We start from the raw sequence: 25,752 nt of genomic DNA on the forward strand, positions 1-25,752 counted from the left end.
TGGAGCGGCAGCTGGTTTGGATGTATAGATGGTGTTGGACTTTTACAATAGGTACATGCATCAAATATTCATAACCTTGTGCCAGATGCACACAGTATATTGGTAAGGTTTAGTGTGATGATTCCTGCTCAGTGCAGTCAGACCCAACACATGAGTACAAAACAGATGAATGACTCATTCTATGCATTGTTCAAGGTTGAAATCTGTTATTTCTTTGGTTGTTAATTCTTATTGTGGTATTTCAATTTAACACAGCTACTTGAGACTTTCAGTGCTGAAGTGTATCACACTCTGTGGCTGTCTTACCCTAAAATTTTTTTTAAGTCAGGATCTTGACATAATCAAATTTCAGAAGGAAAAATGGCAGATGTCAGTCCAAAATGGTTTATTTTGTAAAGGGGGCAGTTGGAGGAGATGAGAAAACATGGTGCGCTACTAAATGATGATATATTCAAATGTACATGACATTCAAAGGGTATTACAGTTATCACTCAAATTTCCACACATGAAGTTAAGTCTTCATTCCAACATGTTTACCAAATGTAAATGGATAAAAAGTTTTGTATATTTTAAAAATAAAAAAAATGTATCAACACAATAAACCCTTGGGATGCTGAAACAAAAAAAACAGAAATAACAGTTACATGCAGAATGTAGACTGATGAGTTAAATTTCTTGATTTTGGAAATAAAAAACACAAGGTGAATGACTAACACATCTTATTAATTTAGAGAAAATTTTGAGGTGAATCCTTCTGCCCTTTTGTCCCCATCATTAACTCACATTAGCAGAAACTGCATTGTTTCAGTCTTTTATTCACTATAATATAGGTCAATAGGAAATATAAGAAACTGCTATTAATGACAACTTGAGTGGTCTTGGCTAGCCATTACAAACAGCACATATGTGTTGAGATGCCTCATGAAAATGATGGCCCAAAATAAATTACATTTGCCAAAACCTAACGCACAGACTGGTAGGGAGGGGGAGGGGGAGGTTGGACTCGATGTAGGAACAACTGACGGGATGACTAGTCAAATACACTGTGAATGAAGCTCCTCTGGATGTGTGGCGTCCAGAGGTACGGCTGTAGAGTGAGTAAAAAGGTCCCAAAGTAGAAACTGCAGTCTTAACATGTGCCATACTTTAAAATGTAGAGGAAAACACCCTTACGCTCATCAATATGATGAGCAGAAAAGTCCCAAACCAAAGCTTTGAAGTCTTTATTTTTGCTATCGGGGAGAGGAAAAAAATACTCGAAAACAAAAATAAAACACAAAACAGGAGAGGGAGGGAAGAAACGACTCCAGATATTACGCTGAATGCAGAGAAGATGAACTGCACGAGTTGGGTGAGACACTCCGGCACAGGGGGTTATTTCCTGGAGCTAGACTTCTAATATCCAAAAGTACTGGTCTGGAGGACCCATGTTGGTCAAGGGGTGTCCATGGAGGTGCCTACAGCAAAATGCCTCAACAGCAGCATCTTAGCAGGCTGTCCATGAGTGACGCTATGTGCTTCCTGCTGCTTGGCTCTCTCCTCCCTCTGAATTACCTGCAGGAGGGGAGTGACAGCAGGTTGACAAATGGCTTGTGGGCTAGTGGTCTGAATACATGTACACTGATGGCAGTTTATTAGGTACACCTAGCTGAAACTATTGCAGTCTAATACAACAGTCCTGTAAATCCTCCTTCATCAAAGTTATGATGTTCAATCTTTTATTTTAATAGTTTTTAAGCAGCATTGATTCAACCTCATGATTATTTTAGAGAATGTAGTTTGCGGTACTGTTCTGATCTGCATCATGTTATATAGAAAGGTGTTTGTTATTTTGCCTACCCTCATTGATATAAATAGGTTCAACAAAATAATAGAAGCCCTGTCTGTACAATACAATTCAACATTACCACAAACTGCAGCCTCAAATAAGCAAGAATTGGAATCAACACTAGACAGCATTAGTTTTAACTAGCTGCCAACTGAGTGTATATCACAGTGCAAATGGCTGTGGCACAAACAAGCAAAAAGCTTTTAAAGCGACAATAAAATAAACAAACACTCTTTAATTGAACTAAAACTAAGAAATAAAAATTACTGACTTGTAGCAGGAGTGGAGGCTGAAGCAGAAGCAGAGGCAGAGGCATTGCCCTCCTCGTCACTGTCGTCCTCATTCGACTGTGGTACCTCGGCCTCAGGGATGGTTGTTGCTGGGGTCTCAGGCTCCTGCTCCACCCTGCTCTTCAGGGCCAAGATACGGTGATGTAACGCTGCAGCCAGCTGACCTATGTCCTTAGAGCTACCCTGAAGAAAAGAGACATGGGTACAGACATGTCAGCCACACTGAAGGGAAAAAAAAAAAAAAAAAACATATTCATACTCTTTCATTACATTGCTTCCAACACGGGATTGTGATGTTTGAGCCACTGGAAGGCTTTTAATGTGAAACATCTGAGCAGGGAGTGTTGAATTTCATTACTAGTAGTTTAGCTAAATATGGTATTAGAGTGTCATGTATGGACAAGCAACACATGAAATAAATAAAGTCAATTCAAATTTTGGTTTTGTCCAGTGTGTAGAAAGTCTACAAAATGGAAATCGAGTTATTAAAATGTGCACAAAAAGATTATTTTCACTTCAAGTAAAGCTTTGTAACTAGTCAAGAAGTACTAATTGTGCTGACAGTGAGATATTCAGGTCTGTGCTCCACTTCACTGAAACCTCTAATAGTACATTTCTATAATTTTAAAAGAATAACCTATACTTTAGTCTTTTTGCATTTGCGTAGGGGGGGAAAAAGACTAAAATCTCACCCAAGCTTGAACATAAATATTGCATAGCCCTAGCTTAGAATTAAAATTTTACATACCGATATTAGGAAGACCTTGACCCCCTGGTCCTCTGTGTCCATGGCAGTGATTCGTACACTCTTCTCGCTGGCCTTGTCCACCTGCATCTGGGGCCAAAGTTTAGTGTTGAGGATCAACCGAAGGCTGCCCTGGGTCCTCATCACTGGAAAAGTTCAACCACAAACACAAACAAGAGCAATGAACAACAGGCCCAAGCAGCTACTTGCTTTACCGTTGTTGCAGTCCATATTATTCTACCTGACTATGATCTCAGTGCAGTATGTCGTCATGAAAGATTTAAAAAAAAAAAAAAGACACTAGCAGACTATAGGCCTATAGTCCCACAAAGTGCCATTTCCAAGGTGACAGAGAATGTTTATATTTGCCAATATTTTACAGTTACAAATTCATCAACATAAATACAGTGACAAGAAGTATAATATGGCCTGGAGTAAGTGTGGTAAAGCAAAAAATAACGCAAAAATCTAAACTTTAGAGATAAAAGGGCTTTGTTTTCTATCCTTTTTTGTCTAGCTGATGAACAAATATATTACACAATCATACATATACAGTGTATTTAAAACATGCTGTGGCGTCTAGTCCATATGTGTGTAACATGGGGAAGGGCTCCCCCTTGTGTTCAACATCACGCATTGTAATAACTATGGCAATGAAGACCACAACTATGAACTCATTATTTAGATAAGTGTTACAACTATGAACTCATTGTTTAGATAAGTGTTACACATCTGTCTCTATAATCCCATATCTATCTTGCACACACAACCAATCAGAACCCCCCCCCCCCCCCCCCCCCCAAAAAAGAAGATGTTTCTGTACCTAGACGAGACTGTAGCGTGCCATCATCTGTCGATGCCATGTCGTTGAGCCTCAGCAAACCTCGACCTCTCTCTATCCACGACTGAGCAGTCTTCTCAAAAACGTATAACTTGCACTGCATCTGTGGGAAAAGAGTGCAGACAAACAAGGACTGTTATAGCTGTCTGCCACATTTATTTATTGCATGTCTTGAAATTAAGGGAGCCGCCCTCTACCTGTAAAACATTGCTTTCTGATTCTTCTCCAGTTTTGACGTCAACTTTCTCTAAGATGCACTTCTTGGCTGTGGCTTTGGTGTACGCTGCTGCAGACTCCTCCAAAGACTCTGACACGCTGTTCACTGGAGAGAGAAAACAAAGGTGAGAAATTAGCACCTTGCACGATTGTCAATGTTAGGTCACTTAGCTTTTCATCAACAATTCATGTGTGAAGAAGTCTGCTATTTTTCCCATGTTCTTGTACTGAGACAAAAACAATATTCTTTTGCAAAAATTTTGAACTAGCCAGTGCTGTAGGCTGATTATGAAGAACTCAGAGTGGCAGTCTATCACTTACACCAGAGCTGTAAAGGCCGCTGCAGATCATTTGCAGAGCCACTTGACCACTGCACTCACATAAACGAATGCCTGAACACGCAGCAGCTAAGAAATGCTGAATTTCTTTTCATTTTCACTGGGCAACATGGACAGTCGCTGTCAATCCCCGAACTGTATGCTCAGTATTATCTCACCAAATGAGATTGCACAAATAACATGACTACTGGCAATTATGTTAAAATACTGACCTTGGTTTGGTGTTGAAGTTCATAATTGGCTAAATATGAAACTAAAAGGTAATGTCATTCTCTTAAAAACAAACAAAAAAAGCTGTATATAATACATATATAATCATGGCCTCCATTTCAGTAAACACATTCATCAAACCAAGTCATACAGTATTCTCACATTTGTAAATGTAACAAGCAGGTGATATTTTATAGTGATCTAAATTCACTCCACATGCAAATGTGACAAAATTCTCTGTTGCACATTATTTCTATTTATCAGTTATTTGCATTCACTGTAAATAAGATGTGAATATGATGGGAAGGAAGAGGGGCAGTTATGTACACTCTTTTGTGAGAAAATATATGTAACTAAAAGTTACTCGAGTCCTTCAGCTCTCACAATTCCGAGGGATTTTCCACAAAGGAAACTGCCTTAATGTTAAAGGAAATGGCTGGGATATATCACTGGTGGTGTGGAATTTGTATCTCAGATTACAGATTAAATATTTATAACACCCACAGCTCTTTAGGGAGCACTAATCAAACACCAATTCCCAACTAAATTTGATGCTGATATTAAAAGACTTAATGTAACTTGTCCAATAGATGAAGACATATTTCACTGACTATTTCAGTTTGGATTATTATTTCAGTGCTGCATTTCTGTTAAACTGATTATTTTACCGCTCCAGGTCTCATTTTTGTTGTTTATGGTTGTCATTGGAGTGAAGCCAAGTGTCTCTTGAATCTATTAAGAGTCTAGCCAAACACTAAGCATTTTGTCAGTAATCAGGTGGGTTGTGTTTTTACCCTTCTCTGGGGTGGTTTCCTGTGATGAGGGCTCTGAAGCAGGGGTAGCTGAAACCTCTTTATTTTCCTCATTTGAGGACTCACCCTTGGGGGGACTCTGAAAATACAACAAAGCTGGTCATCGGAACTTGTTCATAGCTCACTCATTATGGGTTTTCAAATTCGACAAAAGGCAGACCATCTATGCAACAAACTGTATAACTCACCAGAACTCTTTCAGACATGTTCTGCCCAAAAACAAATTTTGCCCCACTGTCTGTACTGTTTGTGGCATTTTTTGAACTGAAAATGGAGGAAAGAAAAAAAACATTAGAGAGTTGATGAAGTTAATCATAAATGAAGATGAGTTTCTAAAAATACTCAAAGGAGGACACAATTTCATTACCTTGGGGTAGAGATGTACTGTAAGAAATAATTAGTGCCCTCTGATTGAGAGTCCAGTGGCACACTATCCTTTGACTTGTCTTCTGTACTGTTCTCCTCCAACTAGGGAAAAATAAAATCAAATTGTTAAATTTGCAATCATGCACAAAGCAAGCTTAAAGACAAAAAAAAGTCACCATTTCCAAATTGTCTAAATCGTTTTCACATATTTCTACCACAACAGTTCCAGACTGGCCACGACAACTGTATAATAGTGGACATTGTACAAAAACACCCAAGGAAATGCACCTCTTATCAGGAACTGAATTTACAAAAACCAAATGTGGGAAATTCTCTTAGGGAACTGAGACTCATTATTCAGGGTGAAATCTCAAGGAAAGGTGTAGAAGCCCCTCCTCTGACTGCCACTTTTAAGTGTTTTAATCTGTCTTTTGTTTGTCATATGTTTTTGCCTCAGGTTTGCCCACTCACTGCATATTACAGACAGGTATATATAAAAAAAAAAAAAAAAAAAAAAAAAAAAAAAGGTGAAAAATTAGAAAACAACAAACCTTTGCTCTGTCTTTGATATTCTGACCAAACACAAAAGATATTGCTACATCTGTCTCCTTTTTCTCTCTTCCACCTCCATCTTTGTTATCACTTGCTCCATCTTCCTCATTTTCATGTTTCTGAAATAAGGAAGAAAAAAAAGTCAACTTTTATCCATTTTCACATGTATATTTTTATGCCAGTTTTACAGCAACTACTCTTTGCACCCCTGAGCAGAAAGAAAACAACTCAAACTAATTAATTTCACTCATAATACAGTGATCCATTTGATGTCTAACATTTGCTTAACCTGCTATAAATATGTTCAAAATTCAGTATACTTCCTCATTTCAGAGGAACCCAGAAATAACCACAAGTCTTCACCTCTTCCGTGAAGAAACTAAAGTTCAGTGGTTTCCCACACATTCTGCAGCCTTAAACAAAGCCTGGAGTGAACTGACCAGCATTGTTTTTCAATACCAAGCCTTTGATTATAAACAGGCTGAGATTTAACCACTCACCAGTGACTTGGCCAGGGTGGCCGAGTGCTCTGTGTTGTTCAGGAAGAGGGACTGGGTCGCAGGTGGTCCATCTGATGACTTCTTCACGCCATTGGTTCCACAACTGGAATCTTAAATGTACAGACAGACAGGAGAAAAATAATTTACTGTTTTTTTTCATTGTCCCAAAGGGAATTTAACCTGTAAGGCACAGGCAGAAAACACACAATTCAAGGTTAAATGAATCATCAGGCTAAGAAGATTTTAATGTTTAGAGAATGTTTTACAAGTATCAACTAATGAAGGCGGGCAATTCTAAGCTAACTCACTGGACTCTATATGTGATTTAGAGGGCGGCGCCTGGAGAACTGCAGGGCGGAGGACACTGCGTTGCTGCTCCTTGGGTTTCTGACTTGGGACACCTGCAAAAGACAAAACTTGTCTTATATTTTTTAAATAATAAGGCGCTTTGGGTCTACAAGTTCAAGACTAGATGTACCATTTCCATTTCTGAGGGGTCATATAAAGGGTGCAAGTCTGTTCAAGCCCTTTTTCCATTTCAATAAACTCATTGTGAGACAATATTATATGAAGAAAGGAAACATCAAACACCAACCTGAACTTGGTGCCTGTCCATGTATGAGAGTTGGTGGCTTTAAACGGAATCCCACAGGCTTCTCCTCTGGTGAGATTGAGCACAGGAGAAGGCAGACATTAAAAAAAGAGTTACACAGCAACTTAAAGGGTATGTTCCTTTTGTCTTTGCACCTTTCAAACCACAGTGCCAGTTACCACAGCAACGCTTGTAGAGCCTCAAGAGTTGTGTTGCGATCCAATTCCTGTGCCATAACGTGACGGGCTCTAGGGCCTCTGATCTATTTCTACCTCTGTCTCTCCATCTCAGTGGCTTTAGTAGCCTGACATGACCTGGCCCTAATCAGTGCTAAAGCAGAAAACCTAAAGCACTTGTAAAAGCTGCATGCCCTTTTCCCTCAACATTTATGAGGCCATTCCCATGTCTAGCAAACATTGATGTTAAATGAAATTTCATTTTCATCCCCCCAGCCCAGACCTTATTTTCATTTTAATAAACACAGCTGTACAATCATAAAAAAACAACCACATAAGCAATCTAAAACAGTTTTTTTAAAAGTCCAATTTATCCAAATGAACAAATCTACCAGCTTGGAAGTTATATAAAAGGTTGAAATTATTACATCCACTATTTTGCAGAGCTTCCATCTGCAATAGTTACTGAACTTCTGCATCTAAGTAGTTTTACAACCAATCATGTTTCATATTTGCTCTGTTCATCTTTGTTTTCAATTTCAAATAAGGACTCCATGTAATAAGCTTGAAGTGGTTATCAATTATACCCTGTTTGCTCAAGTTGATGCCCAGTCCTCTCTGTAAAGCTGTGTTAAATGGTGACATCACCCCCCCACCACGCATCTCTAAACTGAGCTGGTGATAAGAATTATAGCCAGACACTAGAAACAGCAGTTGCATTAATTACAAAAAAACCCACAAGATCAATCCAAAGCAAAATTTGATGGGATATTTCATTTTTCCAACATTAAACACATCTTACACAAACATAGTCCTGCTCTAGTAATAATTTCAGAAAATCTCAGAACGTGTTTTTTTCTTTGCAAAAAGCATCAATTAATATATTTCTCATCTTGCCTTCTTCCCAGTGTTAATCTCATTCTGTTTTAAATGATTGCACCACTGTCTATTTAAATATTAATGACAAAAACTCCTCACTGGCCATTGATTCTGATCAGTTTTGCATGTCCCCTCTGATGAAATGCATGTGGTGAACCATAACAAAAATTCTGTCATACATGGTGACCAGTACACTAACAATGTGTGATAAATGTGACTGATTCTGAGTTTTACCCAAACCACATCAAAAAGATGGCACTGGCACGGAATTGAGACCCAAACTCATTCTATACCAACATCCAATTAACATCAAACTGACCCCGACTTGTACTGCCAAAATAGAGTCCCAAACCCAATGCTCTTTTTTTTTGAGACAGACACAGAAAGATTTTCTCACAAATTTCAAACTAACGTATCTGGGAACCGTGACTACATGTGAGGTCTATACAAAATTAGGCACAGTGGCCCACCAGCACAAAACACAACTGCCTTATAATCCATATAAACCATTCTTCTGACGTGTTCAGGAGTACTACACAAATTGCAGCCAACTACCAGCACACGACACCAAGAAATCATATAATAATAAACCCTGTGTCTTTAACAATATCAAGGTAAACTGTGCCTTTTTCCCCTCAATAATGATATAAAAAATTTGGTTGGTAAACTCAGAACTTTTTTCCTGGCTTAACTTGGCAGTTCAAACAGTCACAATGCAGAACAGAACTACATTATGTACAGGCATGGTCGTGGGTCATACAAGGTCATAATGTTCCCATCATGAAGAAGTCTTTAATTTAATAAATAAAGTAAATATCTTGTTTATTTCAACTTTACAATAGCACACATCTCAAATCCAATCATACCTGTGGAAGCTGTACTTTGCATTTTGTAATCACACATTTTTGCATTTACAGGCAAAGAATACACAAAACTTCACTGACATCTTATTTGCAAACACTGATGAACTACTAAACACAAGAATTATTTCTGACACATAGTCATTGGGCAATCTTAGTCAATTCATCAATTTATTGTCCTCAACTGTTAAAAAAGATTTACAAGTTTGACCCCTGAAACAAATATTTTTTACTGCATGGACCTTTTAAGTTGTGAAAAGAAACTAATGACAGTCTAGATGTCTCACCTGGCTCAGAGTCAGAGTTCCCAGTAGGAGACTGGCAGAAACTTGAGGGCATGAATACATTGTTCTTGGGAACTGCAAAAGAAGCAGACGGGCATTGCAGTCAGCATACAAATCAATGTGTACACCACAAATAATCAAGTTTAGTCACCCTGTGCCCTTACCAGAATGTGGGGGTGGGAATGATGAGGTCCTTTCCCTTTTCACTGGGGGGCAATAGCTTGCCTCATCTTTATCTGAATCTGAAAGTGACAATAAAATATTAGTATTATTCCAGTTTTAAAAAATTGTTGAGAAACTTAATATTAACTTTTAAAACGTGGCCAGTTTGGACATTAGATGTACCTTCTCCATCCTCTGCACTTGAGCCCTCCGCAGATCGCTTAAAGAAAACACAATAAGTCTTTTAGTTCTTCTCTCTCCCAAAAGAATAGTCCTCACCATTGCAATCATTAAAAAATTAAGGACACATAAGAAACAACGCTAGGCTGCATCTTGCTGAGCTCACTGATTTTCTGTCTGGAGCTGCAATAATGGATAAAGGTGAAAAGTGGTATCAATTCAAGCAAGATGTGTTTGACATGAGGTCAACATACACTCAGTTGGCAGTTAATGTAGTACACCTGGCTGACACTAATGCAATCTAATACAGCAGCCCTGCAATAAATCCTTCTGCCATGAAGGTTATAACGTTCAGTTTGTTTTGAAACTGTTTTGTAGAGCTGTTGATTCAGCTGCATAATAATTTTGGAGGCTGCAGTGAGTGGAGCTGTCGAACTGTATTGCAATATACGGGCAGGTGTTTCTATTATTTTCCACCCTATTTATATCAGTGAGGGTAGGCTAAAAAACAGAAACAACTCTCTGTATGATGCAATACAATTCAATAGCACCACAAACCACATACTCCAAAGTTATTATAAAGTTGAATCCACACCTCTTTAAAACAATTCAAACAAAAACTGAACATTATAACATTCATAAAGGTAGAATTCAATTCAAGACTTGTATTAAACTGCAGTAGTTTTAGCTAGGTGTACCTAATAAACTGCCAACTAAGTGCATTTTGACTTTTCCTAATTCATTCTAGTTAACAATTCTGCTAATAGTGACAGATTTGAATTTAGCAACTCATCTGCAATATATGATTTTCAAGAATTTAGTCCAGAATTTAAGCATAAGTGGTCAGCAAAATAATAACATTAGCTTTCAGCCATGATAAATACTTGAATAACATAGTGAAACTTACCTTCTGTGCTTTATCTTTTTGGAAAACAAACACAGGAGGCGCTATGGCAGGCTTGTCTGTTAAGAGAAGATGTAGGCTAGTCATCCAAGCACTAACTTAGGTGAAAAGCAATCATATTCATGCTTTATGGTTGAAAACAAAATAGGTAAGCTCATGGCATGTTCATTATTTGGCCTTGAGTTTCCCCTTAAAAGCAGTGACAGCATTACTGTTGATAAAGCCTAGAAGGTTATGTGCATCAATACTAATCAGCAGTCTAGCACTTACTTATACACCAAATTTCAAGGAACTGCAATACATCCCAAATGATGCCACAAGTCATACAAAACATTTTATATCATACAGACTGTCTGACAGATAAAAATTCTGTTTCTCAAACTTACGCTGCCTTTATAAGATACATCAGGTGATGCTTACGGTGAGGTAAAACAACTGTTACAGTTTATTTAAATGTCAGGTTTAGCTGGGTCAAAACCTATACTATAAAAAGAGGGAACTGTGAAAACAATCTGACCAGGGTGACTTGAGAAAATAAACTTCTATATGATGATCAATGTCTAATTTCAATCAATGTTAGACAGTCAAAAGCAATCAGAATATACCACCGTTAATCGTGCAATCCTATTAGGAATACCAAGAAGACAGAGATCACTTAATGTTGACCTAAACTAAACAATCCTAAAATACCAAAACAATGTGACGAAATAAAACAAATGCAAAGACATATGTGTAAATAACCATGTATCAAACAACCATCAAACTGTCAGACACTCCATATGGTCAAACAGTAACTATAACTAGTTTCATAATAAAAAGGGAGATTTCATTCATTTTACTCACACATATCATATTACTGCTAAAAGCTATCGTCATAACCAACAAGAATAACAATAGTCAGGCCAGGTAATAATTTAAATTCACCTCAGGCAACTTAATGCGTCTACCTTCACACGGTAACCCCTGTAAGATGTGTAATCCTATAACGTTAGCAGACAAAGGTTTTCCTCTGTCTGGGTTGGGCCTATTACACTGAGCAGGTGTAGCATCGTTGTCGTTGTGAGCCTTGCCGGGACATAAATGCATGCGGTAATAGCCAACTAGACGACAGCACACAGGCAGGATTGTTTACTGAACCGACATTCAGCGTCTCAATCACAAACCCTCAAGGCTAACACTGTCTGTTTATGTATGATTCACATGTAATGGAAGAAAACATGAAAACGTTGTGTGACCTATATTTAACAATTTAACACCCAGTTTTGTATCTCTCGGCGGCTTGCAGTGAGCTATCTTGGCTGATGAATGTAAGAAATCTAGCGTGCAACACTGATATTCACATCAGAAATTCAAGTAGCCCGAAATGTTCCCGGCTTATGTTAACCAGCTAGCATATACACTATACAACCCGCTCCAGCAAATACTCGGCGCCACAGGTTGTTCCTTAAAGCAGAAGCTAAGCAGTAGCTTAGCTTACTTGCTATAGTTAGCTTGCTAATGCGCTCCATCCCGCATGAGTCATCTTGCCCGACATGCAAGGACACCAAGATTCTAGCTGAATTCCCCTTCAGTTAACAGATCGACATGATGACAAGCAAATCTGAGCGGAATTAATAGCAAATGCCAAGAAAGCACTGACTGCACAAAAGCATTGCCTCTTGACTGACGTTTCTCTTTCTACGCGCCTAAATGAGCGTCAAGCAACTGAGCGCTAACTACATTAAATAACAAGAAGAATGCCGTAATGTAAACATTTCCTATCAACCGAAGCAACAAACTGGTATTGCCTCTGTACATTAGCTGTGTTGGAAGCAGATCCTTCATCTTTGGCCATGCAGGCTTATGTTTATACCCACATTAAATCATTTAGCTCACCACAAATGGCAAAACACACCAACTATAAATAGCCGGGTGCTAGCGTTAGAAGGTAAGCCAGCTAGTGGCAGGCAGCATTCGAGGGCGTTCCGAGGCATTCCAGGTATTACACACAGCCCAGCCGTTAGCATTGTTAGCCTGCTTGCTAACGATGTAGTATTGTAAACGCCGCGAAGCTCATAATTCACCGGAACTCACCATTAACAAGCAGCCATGTAGTTTCATTTCAGTTATCAAATATGCAGACAGTATACTGGCTCCGTTTATAACGCCACAGCAGCGGTATTGTTTTTCTCATACTGCCACTTACTCACCTTCGTTTGCCAAGTCCGCCATTTTACTTCGACGCTCACACACCCACAACCCACCGCGCAGATAATACAAGCCGAGGCTGAACCGTTTTCAGTGGCACAGAGCATATTGTCACCGTTCACTAAGTCTGTGAGGCAACCCACTGCCATCTCCTGTGCCCTTCAGTGAGCCACAAATACATTTTGTGCCCTTGCCTATCTCAATGTATATCTTATTAATTAAACATATTTCAACCAGCCCCATGGAACAGCTTAAAGTTTGCTTGGAAAGCCTAACCTACGACTACAGCAACTCCTTAGGCCCCTATAGAAATGTTATACCACGGTGTGATAATAGATTTAAAAAGTGTTACCTGCTATGAGTGACACACAGAACATAACTACTAAAACTAAACTATTGACGTTAAAAGAGCAAACAAACAATCCCAACTCAGAGTCCTTTTACTAGCTATTTCTGGACCTTTCAAACACATCCCACAGCCTTCCTCAGATTATAGAGTCCATGGAGATAGCTAACTCAGTTGTCATCATCGTTAATGACAACAAATGAACTCCCACAGCACTGAAGAAGGAGACAACTTGCCAGGAGAGGGACGTGCTGTGCAGATATGAAATTCTGCTCACAGCACATAAGCAAAGGAAACCACATAAAAAGATGAAAAATGTCCAGAGGGCAACAATAAATTACTGCAAGTTCCTGAGGAATAACAGTCATATGTGACAGGGAGAGGGAGAGGGGGCTCATAAGCAAAGATGAGTCACAAGAAATGAATTTAGGCCTATAGCCCACACTTGTAAAAATTAAAAATTAAAAAAAAGGAGGGAAGAGGAAGTTTTCACAATAGATTCAGTTTGAGTGCCATTCTAGTCTTCAATACCTTCAATATACAATTTGTGAACTATTTCTTTCTTGGTACTGTTATCCTTGTTTAATTACCTCTCCAGTTTCAGCTGCAGCTCTACAGCCCTCCCCAGAGGCACCACTGTACAGGTGCGGATGGTATTTAGTATGACAGCCAATAATGTGAGGGTAAACAAATAAAGCATTGGTTGCATCTCTCCTGTAATCACTATGTTTAGATTTATGCACACAGGGGCAGTGTTGCCTCGCAGTGAGAGGGCTCAGGTGTTTGAATCAAAGAGAGAGCTGGATAGTCAGAAAAACACTTTACATGACAATGTTTAAAAACAGACATGATGTTCACCGTGATGGATTCATATTATTTTCATACCCCGTGGGAATTGATGAAAGAAAAATAAGTTCCAAACTAAAGAAAAAAAACATAAAACTGTTTGGTATGTTCTGGAAAATAGTCTGAATAATGTTGAAAATGAGATAATACTAATTATCCTAAATTAACAGACTCAATTAAAGATAGCCAGTTTAATCATTTACAGTCACACTGTGTCCTTGAAGTCTAAGAAACATGTTGAACACATTTTAAACCTCATAAAACATCTACAAAGCTTTTTTAAAATGTTTTGAAACAGGATCTTTTTTACATCATCTTCTCTTTTATTGGTGCCTTGGTATCTTCTATGGAGGCCACATTCCCTGCGCTGTGAATCAAACATGAAAACATCACGGACTGTTCTGTAGTGCTGATTGTTTCCCAGAGCTGTAAACAAAAAGCCTCTCTGTTATGACTGAAAGAGACACTTCCTCAGAGATTTGGGGACTCTAGAAAAAAGCAAGAATGAATCCAAATTCTAACACTTTTCAGTTTGTCTTTTCTGAGCACTACTGACATTTGTGTCTGATCAAGATATTTTCATATGGATGTATGTGTCAGTTTTCAATGTAAAGCCAATGCAGGTCCCTTCACCTGCCACCAGAGGGCAAACAAGCCTTTACAGCTGGAGGTAAACCTCTCATGCACAGACAGTTACCACCTCCCACATATTCTGTATCGGCTTGTTCAAACACCTGATTGTTAACATGACATAACATAACATAACATAACATAACATAACATAACATAACATAACATAACATAACATAACATAACATAACATAACATAACATAACATAATCGAATCTAAGATTGGTTTTGTGGTTTTGTTTTGTTTTGAGTTTTTTTCCATGCAGGAAACATCAGTATGTTCTTAACTTGGTTATGGCTTCATAGCAGCATAAATTGTTAGGACATACTCACATTTCTTAATTTCTGACCTGATATTATCAGAAAATGACATTGTAATCTGGAAATAATAAGGAAATCATTTTATGATCTTGCGATAATGGGATTAAAACACTAATTACAATCCCAGTTGTTCTCTGTTGACAAATGAAACCTATTCTTTGTCATACTCTCTCTTTCTCTCTTTCTCTCTCTCTCTCTCTCTCTCTCTCTCTCTCTCTCTCTCTCTCTCTCTCTCTCTCTCTCTCTCTCTCTCTCTCTCTCTCTCTCTCTCTCGCGCTCTCTCTCATAAACAGTTTCTCTATACTATATGAGTATATGAAATCCTTCCTTTTAGGAAATGACCAAATGCCAGAAGCCAGATAAAGAAAACATTTAGGCAGAAATCACTGGGCAAATATGGCACAGATTATACCAGCTGTTTGTTTTGTTAGTTCAATTATGGTTAAGGAACACTGCATAGAACACATTTCATATCAAGAATTTGTATTGCTCAATGTTGACCAAAAGTTTTTGGAAAGAGTCATTCAAATTTGCCTTCAGGCTCAACTCAAACAAGCCACTGCATGTGTTTATGCTATTTGCCACAGAAAACCCTCATCTGGCAGAGGAGCTTGGCTTGTACTTTGAGCCATAACAGTTTTTGTTTCTGTTTCTGCCCATCACCATGGGAATTAGCTGATGTCCACTGTCTATCATTGAGTCACTATAGGCCAAGGAACTTAACCCTTACTAAGCTGTAATTATATACGCCAGCTAAATGCTAGGATGTTTTTTGTGCTTGACAAAATTGTCTGTTACTATGCAGTATTGCAGATTTCCAAACAGTCCCTGTAACATTGTTCAAATAGTAAAAGTGGCTACCTCATTTCCGAATCCATCAGAGACTAGTAAAAATGGCATTCTCTCCTCTTCATGTGTGTGATATCTGCATAATGATATGTGTTCCTTGAAGTAATGTAAGACCACCTCAGACACACTCTGTTACATAACAGACTTCTTTTTTTTCATATGACTGTAACGAACACCTAAAGATAAAACCCAGGGAAAATTGACTGGGAAAGCACATGGGTAATTATAACACACTCACTCTTCCATGTAACCCCAAAACTATCATATTTGTTGAGTAGGATTATATCTGATCTCATCCTCTGAGCAGGGTCATCTGAAGAACACAGATTCTGGTTAACGCTAAATACAGCTGAGTGATGAATAAATCAGAATATAATAAAAATGTTGGTTTGAAAACTGCCCTCAATAGTGTAGTGTAACCGCCAAAAATTGGGCAATTTAGCCACATTTAGACAGAGGTGTACAGATTTGCATACTCACATGATTTTTCATGTTGAACAAATCATACAATGCCAATGTAGCAGGTGTCTCAGAGACTTGCGGTGTGCTCCACAGGTCAACAACAATTTACCAGTTCCAGAAGGAATATTAATATTGTTAAAGTCTAGTGCCAACATTTTGAAAATGATTCCTCACTTCAATATCTGTGACAACTACAGTTGAGGTTAAGAAAAGTTCATGGTTGGTTAAAAAAAAAAAAAAAAAAGAAATATTAATTTCTAGGTCTGTGACTTGACAGGAACTCCAGTTTCCAGATGTAATACACACCCATCAACCAACCTGATTATTCACTTTGCTACATAAAATTCATTATACATTGGCACAGAATGTTAATAGATGTGTCTAGTATTAATTGCAAGCAAAACTGGGTTATGTGCAACTATGGCAGGTTCTGGTGAGAAGAAAAATCTCACAAATACGCCCCTTTTTTATCCGTGAGGCATTGGGTATACCAATCTGCGTAGAAATAATTTTGGAAAATCTTATTTTGAAAATATAAAAATCCCACTTAACAGGTAGTGTAAGTCTGGGAAAACAGTGTATCTTCAGTGGTTCTATCACATAAAACCTCCTCTATCTGTCATTCATAACCATTGGTTTACTCTTAAATCTGACCACTCAGGGTCTAATGTCCTGCACTTAACATCCTATCACAAAAGGAAACACAACTAATAACAGAAATGAGAATACTCTGGTAAGTTTGGTACCTTTAATATTACAATGAATATACTTCTGTTTTTGTTTCTGTTGTTGTATTTTTTACCTCTGGTGATTGGATTGTTTTGTTGGTGGTATCTGAAAAGAAATGACTGGGTTGTGACAAGTTTACTGTCTACACTCATGACATTCCCTTACCTAAAACAATTAGGTTACAAAGTTACACTTATCAAATGAACTTATCTCCTGACCCCTTTGGCGTTAACATAGAAGTTTTGCTCTGTACATTCATACAGAAAGAGAAGAGAAAAACTACTGATTTCACATCTTTCGGACCTTTCAGTCATCATCACACTCTGAACACATGAAATCCTGATGCTTCAAAATCAGTCATAAATGAAATATGAGAATCTTTAGAAACTAAATTCTTTTTTTTATAGTTTCCCTCTGTGTTTGCTTTTATCTTTATTTTTCAGGTACATGCAGTTTACAAATGGATGGTTGCAACAGAAGTAAATGTTAAATCAGTATCATTACTCAGTCCACAGAATGTGAGACAGCTCTGTCCTCATCTCCACTGTAGGTTTTTTTGTACTGCATGCAAAGTTAAGTTTCTCACACACTGATGAATGACTTCTTTGACATGTCTCTGTTCACATGCATGCAAAACGACAGCATCGATGAAGGGATAAAACAACATATCATATTGTCTGAAAGGAATGCTGAAGACAACGCAGTGTATCATCTCACGGCCTGAGTCCAACTACACTTGGCAGTGGACCATCATGTCCTGACAAATGTTCAGTGCCATTAATCAATTTTTAAATATGCAATCACAACCAGGAATTGAGATAATCGCAGCCAATTCTATAAACATAGTTTTTTTTTCTTGTTAAAGTTACAGGTTGCTTTGCCAACAAACATTCAGATCTCTTTCATGTGTTGAAACCCACATGGCTTGCAGGGAACATTCACAGCAAGACCAGAGTTGCACAAAAGGACTGAGGCAATTTGTTAATAAATCCTAGCAAACCAAGTGTAAAGGAAGTGCTTACAGCCTGGGCGGCAAATCCGCAGAATCCTTCTATACAACATAATTCACAGTGGTGGTGTTCTGTCGCAGTCGTGGTGTACTGAACAACTGAAGTCAGCACCAGTATCCTGCAGGCAAAGGAAATGAAAAGGGCAGGTCCATGAAATGTCTTGTTGGGCTTTAGCAGGGTGGATGTGAATACTGGTAAGAGTATAAACAGTCTACTGTGCTATCAAATGTCCACACAGGCACTCATGGCCCATTAATATCTGTCACAGTGTTCAACATCAACAAAAAAAAAATCCATGTGAAAAGAACACAGCAACTTATTTTCAGGCATTAACAGGATATGGGAGGATATGCAATATGACTGACAAATGCTGACAAATGTTTTTAATGCAAAGTTTCTCAGCTGTCAGAAGACAATACAGCTGATGGGAGGATACCTCATATCTGATTCTGTGCAAGTGATGTTTCATACATCAGAGTCAAGTTCTTATGAAAATACTGAGAAGTGTAACAGGAGGTCAACTAGATTTTAGTGTTAAACTAGTATATTTCCCAACAATACAGCAGCAAGCTACTCGTGCATAGTGCATGTCGGGGTTTAAAACATAAATTAGCAGGAAACATTGACATCAGATTAATATATGTTGCATCAAAAAGGATTAAGTCAGGAAACATGAGCCTAAAAGGTGATTTGTCATCAAGTATAAGCACCAATGTTGACAGATATGCCATTAATTTTTGATATACTTGTATTACTGTGATGACTTTGATATGCGGTGTCTAATGACTCATAATTTCCGGTCTCCTTTCAGTTAAGAGTCAAAACAGGTTGGTCAGATTTTCAGTTGTCAGGCCAGGTGAACTCTATTGATACTGAGACATAATTTTTATGGTCCCATAAAACTTTGTGTGACATCTGTCAGTGACTTCCACACACCAATAAAAGTAAATAAGTAACAGCACTCAGTCACTTTCATTTTATATTTGCTACATGATATGCACCTACCAGAGATAGCGAGAACAATTTGTCTCAGCATAAAAGTAATATCCTATTGTGTACAAGGCAATATTAATATTATTAATATTAATGGTTTGCATTGTGTCTGCGAAATAAAGAACAAGATGAATATCCAAGTAAAACAGAGGTAGGAAGTCAGTCACTGTGTGTGCATCGCGGTCATGCTTCATATTATCAAATGAAGCTCAGAAATGATTTCACAGCAAGCTTACTAACTGTAAGTCTGATACATCTTAAGAGAAATTTAACATTGCATGTGCCTTATTGTTTGCATCTGTTGGACATAGAGAGATTTTAATTTAAAATTCAGTTTTAGATCAATTTTGAAGAAGTAAAAGATTTCAAAACGTGGGGTGATGGAATGGTTTTCTAAATATTTAAGATGTTTTCAACATTAAATAGGAGTTCATATCCAGTGCCATAACATCAGTAACATCAGTCATCATTTATCACTTTGGTAGTGATGATAAGGGCATAGTTTTGAGGGGTCTAGATCTTTTTATATCTAAATCAATCATGAAGGAAATAATGTTCTTTAATGTTTTCTCTTCAAGCAAACCTCAGAGTGTATATGAAGATGGAATGGTAAATGCATTGTATTTATACGGCATATTTATCAACAGGGCTTTAAAATTTTCTTCTCATATACCCATTTAAACTCACACCACCAATGGTGGTAAGCTTCCCGTCATAGGCCCTGAGGAAAAGATGGTTTTAGTGAAATTAACTGTGGTATAAACAATTCATTACTCATTACTCCAATATGAATGGATATATTAAAAGGGGAAGTGAGTTTCCTGAGAGATGTTAATTATGCTGTCTGACCAGGAGTTCAGATGTCTCAGGCAGAGGTATTTATTGAAAGCTGACGCGCTGCAGAGAAAGTTATGAGCAGTGCAATGACAGCAAGTGAACCATAGCACTTCCCCAACAAGTTCTGAAGATGTCTTGCCCGAACACGGGTATATATTTCCAGGTATCACAAGGTTGCAACATTTCACCACACCTTACTCCGTGTAAGGTTGAACTTTATCCTAGACAATAATATATACTATTGAGCAAAATCATAAATTATCATCATAAATATTAGATTTATATTTCAAAATGACAACCTGATGTAAGGGTGTGTGCTTGTACTCAAAGAGAAAGACATCATTTGAGTGAGAAGATACAAATACCTGTTCAGTTGTTTATGTTAACACACTTCTCTTGAAACTATATAGGCCACGAAAGTCTGCAGAATAAGCTTCAGCAGTTTTGCATTAGCACAAACGTGCAATTGTCTAAGTCTGTTATTCCACCCTGTTTGTTAAAACCTGTTATTAAGTGCAAGGATTTCAACAACAGAACTTTTTGGATAAAGATTGAGAGCAAGTTATGTAAGAGTGAGTGCTCAAAACACCTTCATTCAACAGCGACTTTTGAAGACTTAATTTTTCTCAATATGTTACTGTCAGAGTGAGGGGATGTTTAAAACCTTTAAGAGTTTAACAGGCCAGACTCCAATTACAACAACCTCAAGCAACATGGCAGTTGATTCCATATCTGACAGACATATGTGGCAGCCCCACACATACTACATACATGCTGCTTGGGAATTTCCAACCTCTTGAGAATTGAGGAGATGTCATTGAACAATAATGCAACTAACTGTGCTGACTTAAATCATATGTTTCTCCAGCTCTCTTTCTATGCATCCACTATCTCAGGGAGCAACATAAGACAACACACATGAGCTGAAAAAAATTAATGCTGGGTTGAAAAAAAGAAAAAGAAAAAAACGCTGTGCAAAGGTGAGCAACATGACACCTGCCCCTGGGTGCTTATAAGAACGCCTCACCTGCGCAAGTAGATAACACATGAAGAGAGCTACAAACTACACCTGGAGCATTAGAGGTGAGTGTTAAAATATGAATAGAGACATTACAATCTGTGTTTGTCAACAATTAGTCTTTTTCAGAAAAAAATGTGTCTTTGCTGATTTGTTCTGCTCATCAGATAAAATTCAGTAGGATTTTTGTAAAATGTAAAATATTTTCCATATTTCTTATTATTTTCTTTATTTCCTCTTCTTTATTTGTTTATTTACCTATGACAGCACACATCATTCACATCATCATGATGTAAATGTGCCACATTTAGCTTTTCTTTTTTTTTAGATTTAAATTTTTTACATTTTTTTCTCTTAATAAATGTATTTTATGTTGTCCACCAAAAAAGCTGAATACAGGAAACTTTTACAGACAATGGACATCAAATACACATGTGCCAGAACCATGATTGCTTCATTCAGCATGTGCAGACAAATCCTGTGTGAAGGAGACTGAGATATGGAGGTTAAAAAAAAAAAAATATGGGATTAAAAGAGCTGGTGCTACATGTCGGTAACAGACATAAAAGAGGTGGTGTAAAACATCTGTTGAAGGTCCAAGGTTTGAGATGTGAACAGGGAAGGCATGGAAGGAGTAGAGGTTGAACAATCACAGAGCGATAAGGCTGATTGCAGGTAAACATCGTAATAATTCTTTGCAACCATCTGTCTTTTTTTTCAGAGCTGCATCTACAGACTTCACCATGAGGTTGAACGTGCTGCTCTTCCTGAGCCTGTCTCTCTGTCTTGCACTGGCACAAGGTAAAGAGCTGTAAAAGGATGGCTAGTATCTGCAGCATAAAATGAGGGTCAGAGAGGCTGGTTTATTGCCTAGGTACCTGCGTGGGCAGATGTGCCCTCACTGTGTATTTATTGCTTTCTTCAGCACCTTCCGCATTCCCTGATAGTGTCAATGGCTTTTTGATTATTTGACTTGATATAATGCACTTTATCTATGTTGCACATATTGTACTGGATTTCTGACTTTACTGTTTTCTGATCCGTCAGTGTCCTATGAAGACTGCTGCCTGAAATATGTGAAAAAAATGAACCACAGCACTCAGAAACATGCAGTGAAGTACAGACGGCAGGAGACAGATGGAGGCTGCAACATCCCTGCTATTGTGTAAGTGCACACTTTCATGAACACCCACTTTATAAGGGAGTTGATCAGCCCTCATGAACTCTCAATGTTTCTTATTTTAAGGGTAGAGGTTTCCTATCGTTGCTGCTGAAAATAAACATCTGTTTGAATCGATTGTTCTTTAGATTCACCATGAGGAAGGGGCGAGTGTTTTGCACAGACCCCAGAGAGAAATGGGTCGAAGAGCTGATGAATAAGATTGACACAAGGGGAGCCAGAAAAAACAGCTACAACCCCTCCAAGGTGAGTGATTATTGATGGTACTTTTTGCACTTCAGAACTTTCAAGTCATGTGTTGATGTTTGCATTTATTATGTTCCAGATACTAGTTTTTTGCATCTTGAGGCTTGATTTTTGAAAACACTTTGAAGTTGATTTGAAATGTTCTGACTGCACTGACAGATTTATCTAAGAATTAAACTTTAAGGAATCAATACCAGAAAATTGACTTGATAAAACAAAGATTTCTGCAGTGTGACCTGAGCATTTGAATGTGAATCTTTAAATAAAAGTGTGAACTGATTTTCAAATGGAGATCTTTGTTCTTCAAAGAACCATCCACAACAGTAGCGGAAGAGAGGCTGAGGGCGAGAGCCTGCCAGCCCCAATCATCCTTCTGCCCTCTGGTTAATCTTACCATCCACCAAGATGCAGTTGGACAGTTTCATGACATCTGACTGGAAGGCAGACGAGGAAGCTGGCCAAATTTTGTAGCATTACTTTTGCTTTCACTCTGCATTAAGCTAAGGGTCAAGAGCTTGTGTAGAATTGCAGCAGCACTTTGTTGTCCAGGGTTGGGCTGTTAATGCTGAGTGGTCTCCACACAATACATATAAATATGTTCAATAGCATGGCTGCTTCACTGGGATTAATTGTGACCATTTTCTTGCCTTTTGAGAACTTTTAATGTTCAATAATATGTTTAATTGTATGAATGGTGATGGAATGGAATTAAATGTAAATAACTTTCTGTAATGTTTGTCATAGGGAAGGAGAAATTCATGTCTTAATTTCTGAATTGTTTAAGTGCCTTTTCATAAATTTTGTGTCTGGCTTTTATTACAGTATATGTGTTCCCATAAAAGCATGATTGCAATAAACTTGCTTTTCAGATCCCACACAATGTTGTTTAAAAGTTCATGTATATGTACATATATAGGGTAGAGCGGTAACAATATAAACTTTCTCCAATGTTTGCGTCACCTGATGCTATTAAACACAATGATAACGTGTAACTCCTCTCACCATAAGCGACATCACTACCACAATTTCTGCTACCAATCACTGCAATACAACACAATATTGAACTCATTCCTGATATGTTGACAGTCTTTTACAGTAAAGTAACCACTTTACAACAGATTGCTTTCTCATAGCATTGCTATTATTTCACACACCGTTTCACTTTAAGCTCTTATTTTATGAGCTGTTCCTAAAATACTGTGATCCATGTAATTATACATTTCATGCTCTGAAATTGTGGTTTGTATATTTTTAAAATAATTTTCTTGTGTTTTCCTGCTTCTTGAGCAGTGCCTGCTGTGATAAGTTCCATCTCCCAAGCAAAAAATTGTGTCATATTCTTTTTTTCTTTTCCTTTAGTATCTTGCAGTGCAACTTTAAATTTTGCCAGACACCAGGACTTTGGCTGCAGTTGATTTTCTTTGCACGGGATGCACAGCTAATTAGATTACCAAATTACCAAATGAGACGAATAAAATCAAGACTTAACTATTCCAATGCAGTGCAAAATATCTACAGAGAGAAAGCAAGAACAAATAAAAAAATCTTCAGTGAGAGTATCGGTGAATGTGACATGTTGATTTACAACAAACAGTATCTGGTCTGACATGGTGCTAGATTTACTCGGTGATCTATGTGTGTTACTCTCGTCTCCATGAGCATTCACAGGAACTGCAGGAACATGCAGCTGATAACATCAGTCTGTGAATAATACAGCGTTCCACTTTGCTGTCTGTGTGGATTGATGACTTCCACGCGTTGGTGCCTGGCAGAGGCTCCGTCCTGCAAACTAACTTAAAAAAAAATTTTTTCCTCCATAGCAACATTATCAAAGACTACAAGCCTGTGCATTACAGTGTATTAATTATCTGATGTTTGTTGATTAAATGAAAAGTGTGAACACATCTTCTTGGCCAGTGTACAGGTGGTTAAGTGGTGGAAGTGAGTGGTATGATTGTTGTTTAAACGTTTTAAATAGAGCAATCACCATTAAAAAAGTATAGAATCTCCCATGCGTGAAGGTTCAGGATTTGTTCGAATTGGCTGCCAACTTAGCCTAAAGGCAGAGGTGATAGACTACCTGACAAATACATAATAATTACCAAGACATTAACGGCATATATGTTACTGATGGACATCCAAAATTCCATTGAATATGACGGATAGATGCACCACCTTCAGAGAATTTGGTTGCAGCTTGAGAAGGATTTTGGTGATGAGGCTTTGTTTCTTCTTGTGTATATGTCAACCATTCCTGACAAATGTGCTGTAGTCTTTGCCTCTGCATGCTGAGACAGAGAGACATAGCTGGTTGGCATCATGAGCAGAATTTTTTCTTTCATCCAGGGGGAAAACCATGAAAGGAAAGTATGAGACTGGAAAATAATATCAGTAAAAAAAAATCACCTACTCTGAAACAAATTGGATTTTTGAACACGAACAAATCAGATACAGAGAAAATTAGATTATAACATGTTACAGGAGGTGTTAAAAACAGAAATATAAACAATAAAGCACAGACTTGTTTCTTATTGTTGTATTTCTGTCACCTTCATAATGTAAAAAAACTTTTTTTTTCCTCCTCAAATTCATGTCAGCAGAAATGTGTGTGGAAGTTTGGTGCCAAAGATAATTATGGTGGAATTATAAATCATGACTCCAATCACAGTCAGAAAGGAGAAAAAGATGAAAGCCGTCATAAAACATTGCACACCACAAAGCACAGAAATTACATTATATTTATTGCCATATTTTATACTCTACCTAATACTCAAACTGTCATAACAGCTACTTTCTGTCACAATGAGCAGTGAACTGTATTTGCAGGATCATGAATAATTGTTTGCCTTGCTCTATAGTATTCTTACTGTAGTGAGCAGTTGTTTAATAGTCCATTCTTTATCATGTGAAGGTGTTGCAAGCTAATATTAATAATTACATACATAAATACGTCTTTACAATTTTTTAAATAAAATTTAAATACCGTACATGTAAACATTTAATGACACACATTAGTAGAAAAGTCCACAGTAGAAGGTCAGTAAAAAAAAATCTGGGACAGAATTGTACCAACAATATTAACTACTATAAACAGGTTAGACACAAAAATGAAAATTGATTTTATAAAAACATGATAGCTAGCACAAAAATAAATTACATCTTGCCCTGCTAATTTATTTACTGTAAGGTTATTGTTACTAATAAGTATTTTTTTCCATGTTTCTACAATAAAACTGATCGCTGATCAGTTAGCATGTATGGAAATTTATCACCAAGAATTTATAAGGGATCAAAAGTTGGGGTCTAAGTTTCAGGAAAAGATGAATGGAAAATCTGAAAAGGGGGGTTTAAATATCATTGAAA

General features: G+C 37.7%; 2 protein-coding genes across 3 annotated transcripts; one reads left to right on the forward strand and one right to left on the reverse strand.

Moving 5' to 3' along the window:
- Positions 1-1,209: 1,209 nt before the first annotated feature.
- Positions 1,210-12,970, reverse strand: ranbp3 (RAN binding protein 3). 2 transcript variants are annotated; one of them, XM_022757982.1, is made up of 17 exons: positions 12,925-12,970; positions 10,739-10,794; positions 9,835-9,871; positions 9,654-9,731; positions 9,493-9,564; positions 7,294-7,359; positions 7,007-7,099; positions 6,699-6,808; positions 6,198-6,317; positions 5,648-5,748; positions 5,469-5,544; positions 5,263-5,359; positions 3,902-4,026; positions 3,687-3,807; positions 2,867-3,009; positions 2,100-2,301; positions 1,210-1,554 (listed from the first exon to the last, which is right to left on the reverse strand). In XM_022757982.1, the coding sequence occupies exons 1-17, from the start codon at positions 12,944-12,946 to the stop codon at positions 1,511-1,513; spliced, it is 1,563 nt and encodes a 520-aa protein (XP_022613703.1). In that variant the 5' UTR covers positions 12,947-12,970; the 3' UTR covers positions 1,210-1,510. The 2 variants fall into 2 exon arrangements, with proteins under 2 accessions (XP_022613703.1, XP_022613704.1); XM_022757983.1 differs by lacking the exon at positions 7,007-7,099.
- Positions 12,971-20,935: 7,965 nt separating this feature from the next.
- LOC111231101 (C-C motif chemokine 21a-like) lies at positions 20,936-23,457 on the forward strand. The gene is made up of 5 exons (XM_022758093.1): positions 20,936-21,028; positions 21,685-21,764; positions 22,011-22,128; positions 22,272-22,389; positions 22,699-23,457. The coding sequence occupies exons 2-5, from the start codon at positions 21,707-21,709 to the stop codon at positions 22,714-22,716; spliced, it is 312 nt and encodes a 103-aa protein (XP_022613814.1). The 5' UTR covers positions 20,936-21,028; positions 21,685-21,706; the 3' UTR covers positions 22,717-23,457.
- The last annotated feature ends 2,295 nt before the right edge of the window (positions 23,458-25,752 follow it).

This window comes from Seriola dumerili, unplaced genomic scaffold, assembly GCF_002260705.1.
Source record: "Seriola dumerili isolate Sdu_G_001 unplaced genomic scaffold, Sdu_1.0 BDQW01000291.1, whole genome shotgun sequence".
NCBI lineage: Eukaryota > Metazoa > Chordata > Actinopteri > Carangiformes > Carangidae > Seriola > Seriola dumerili.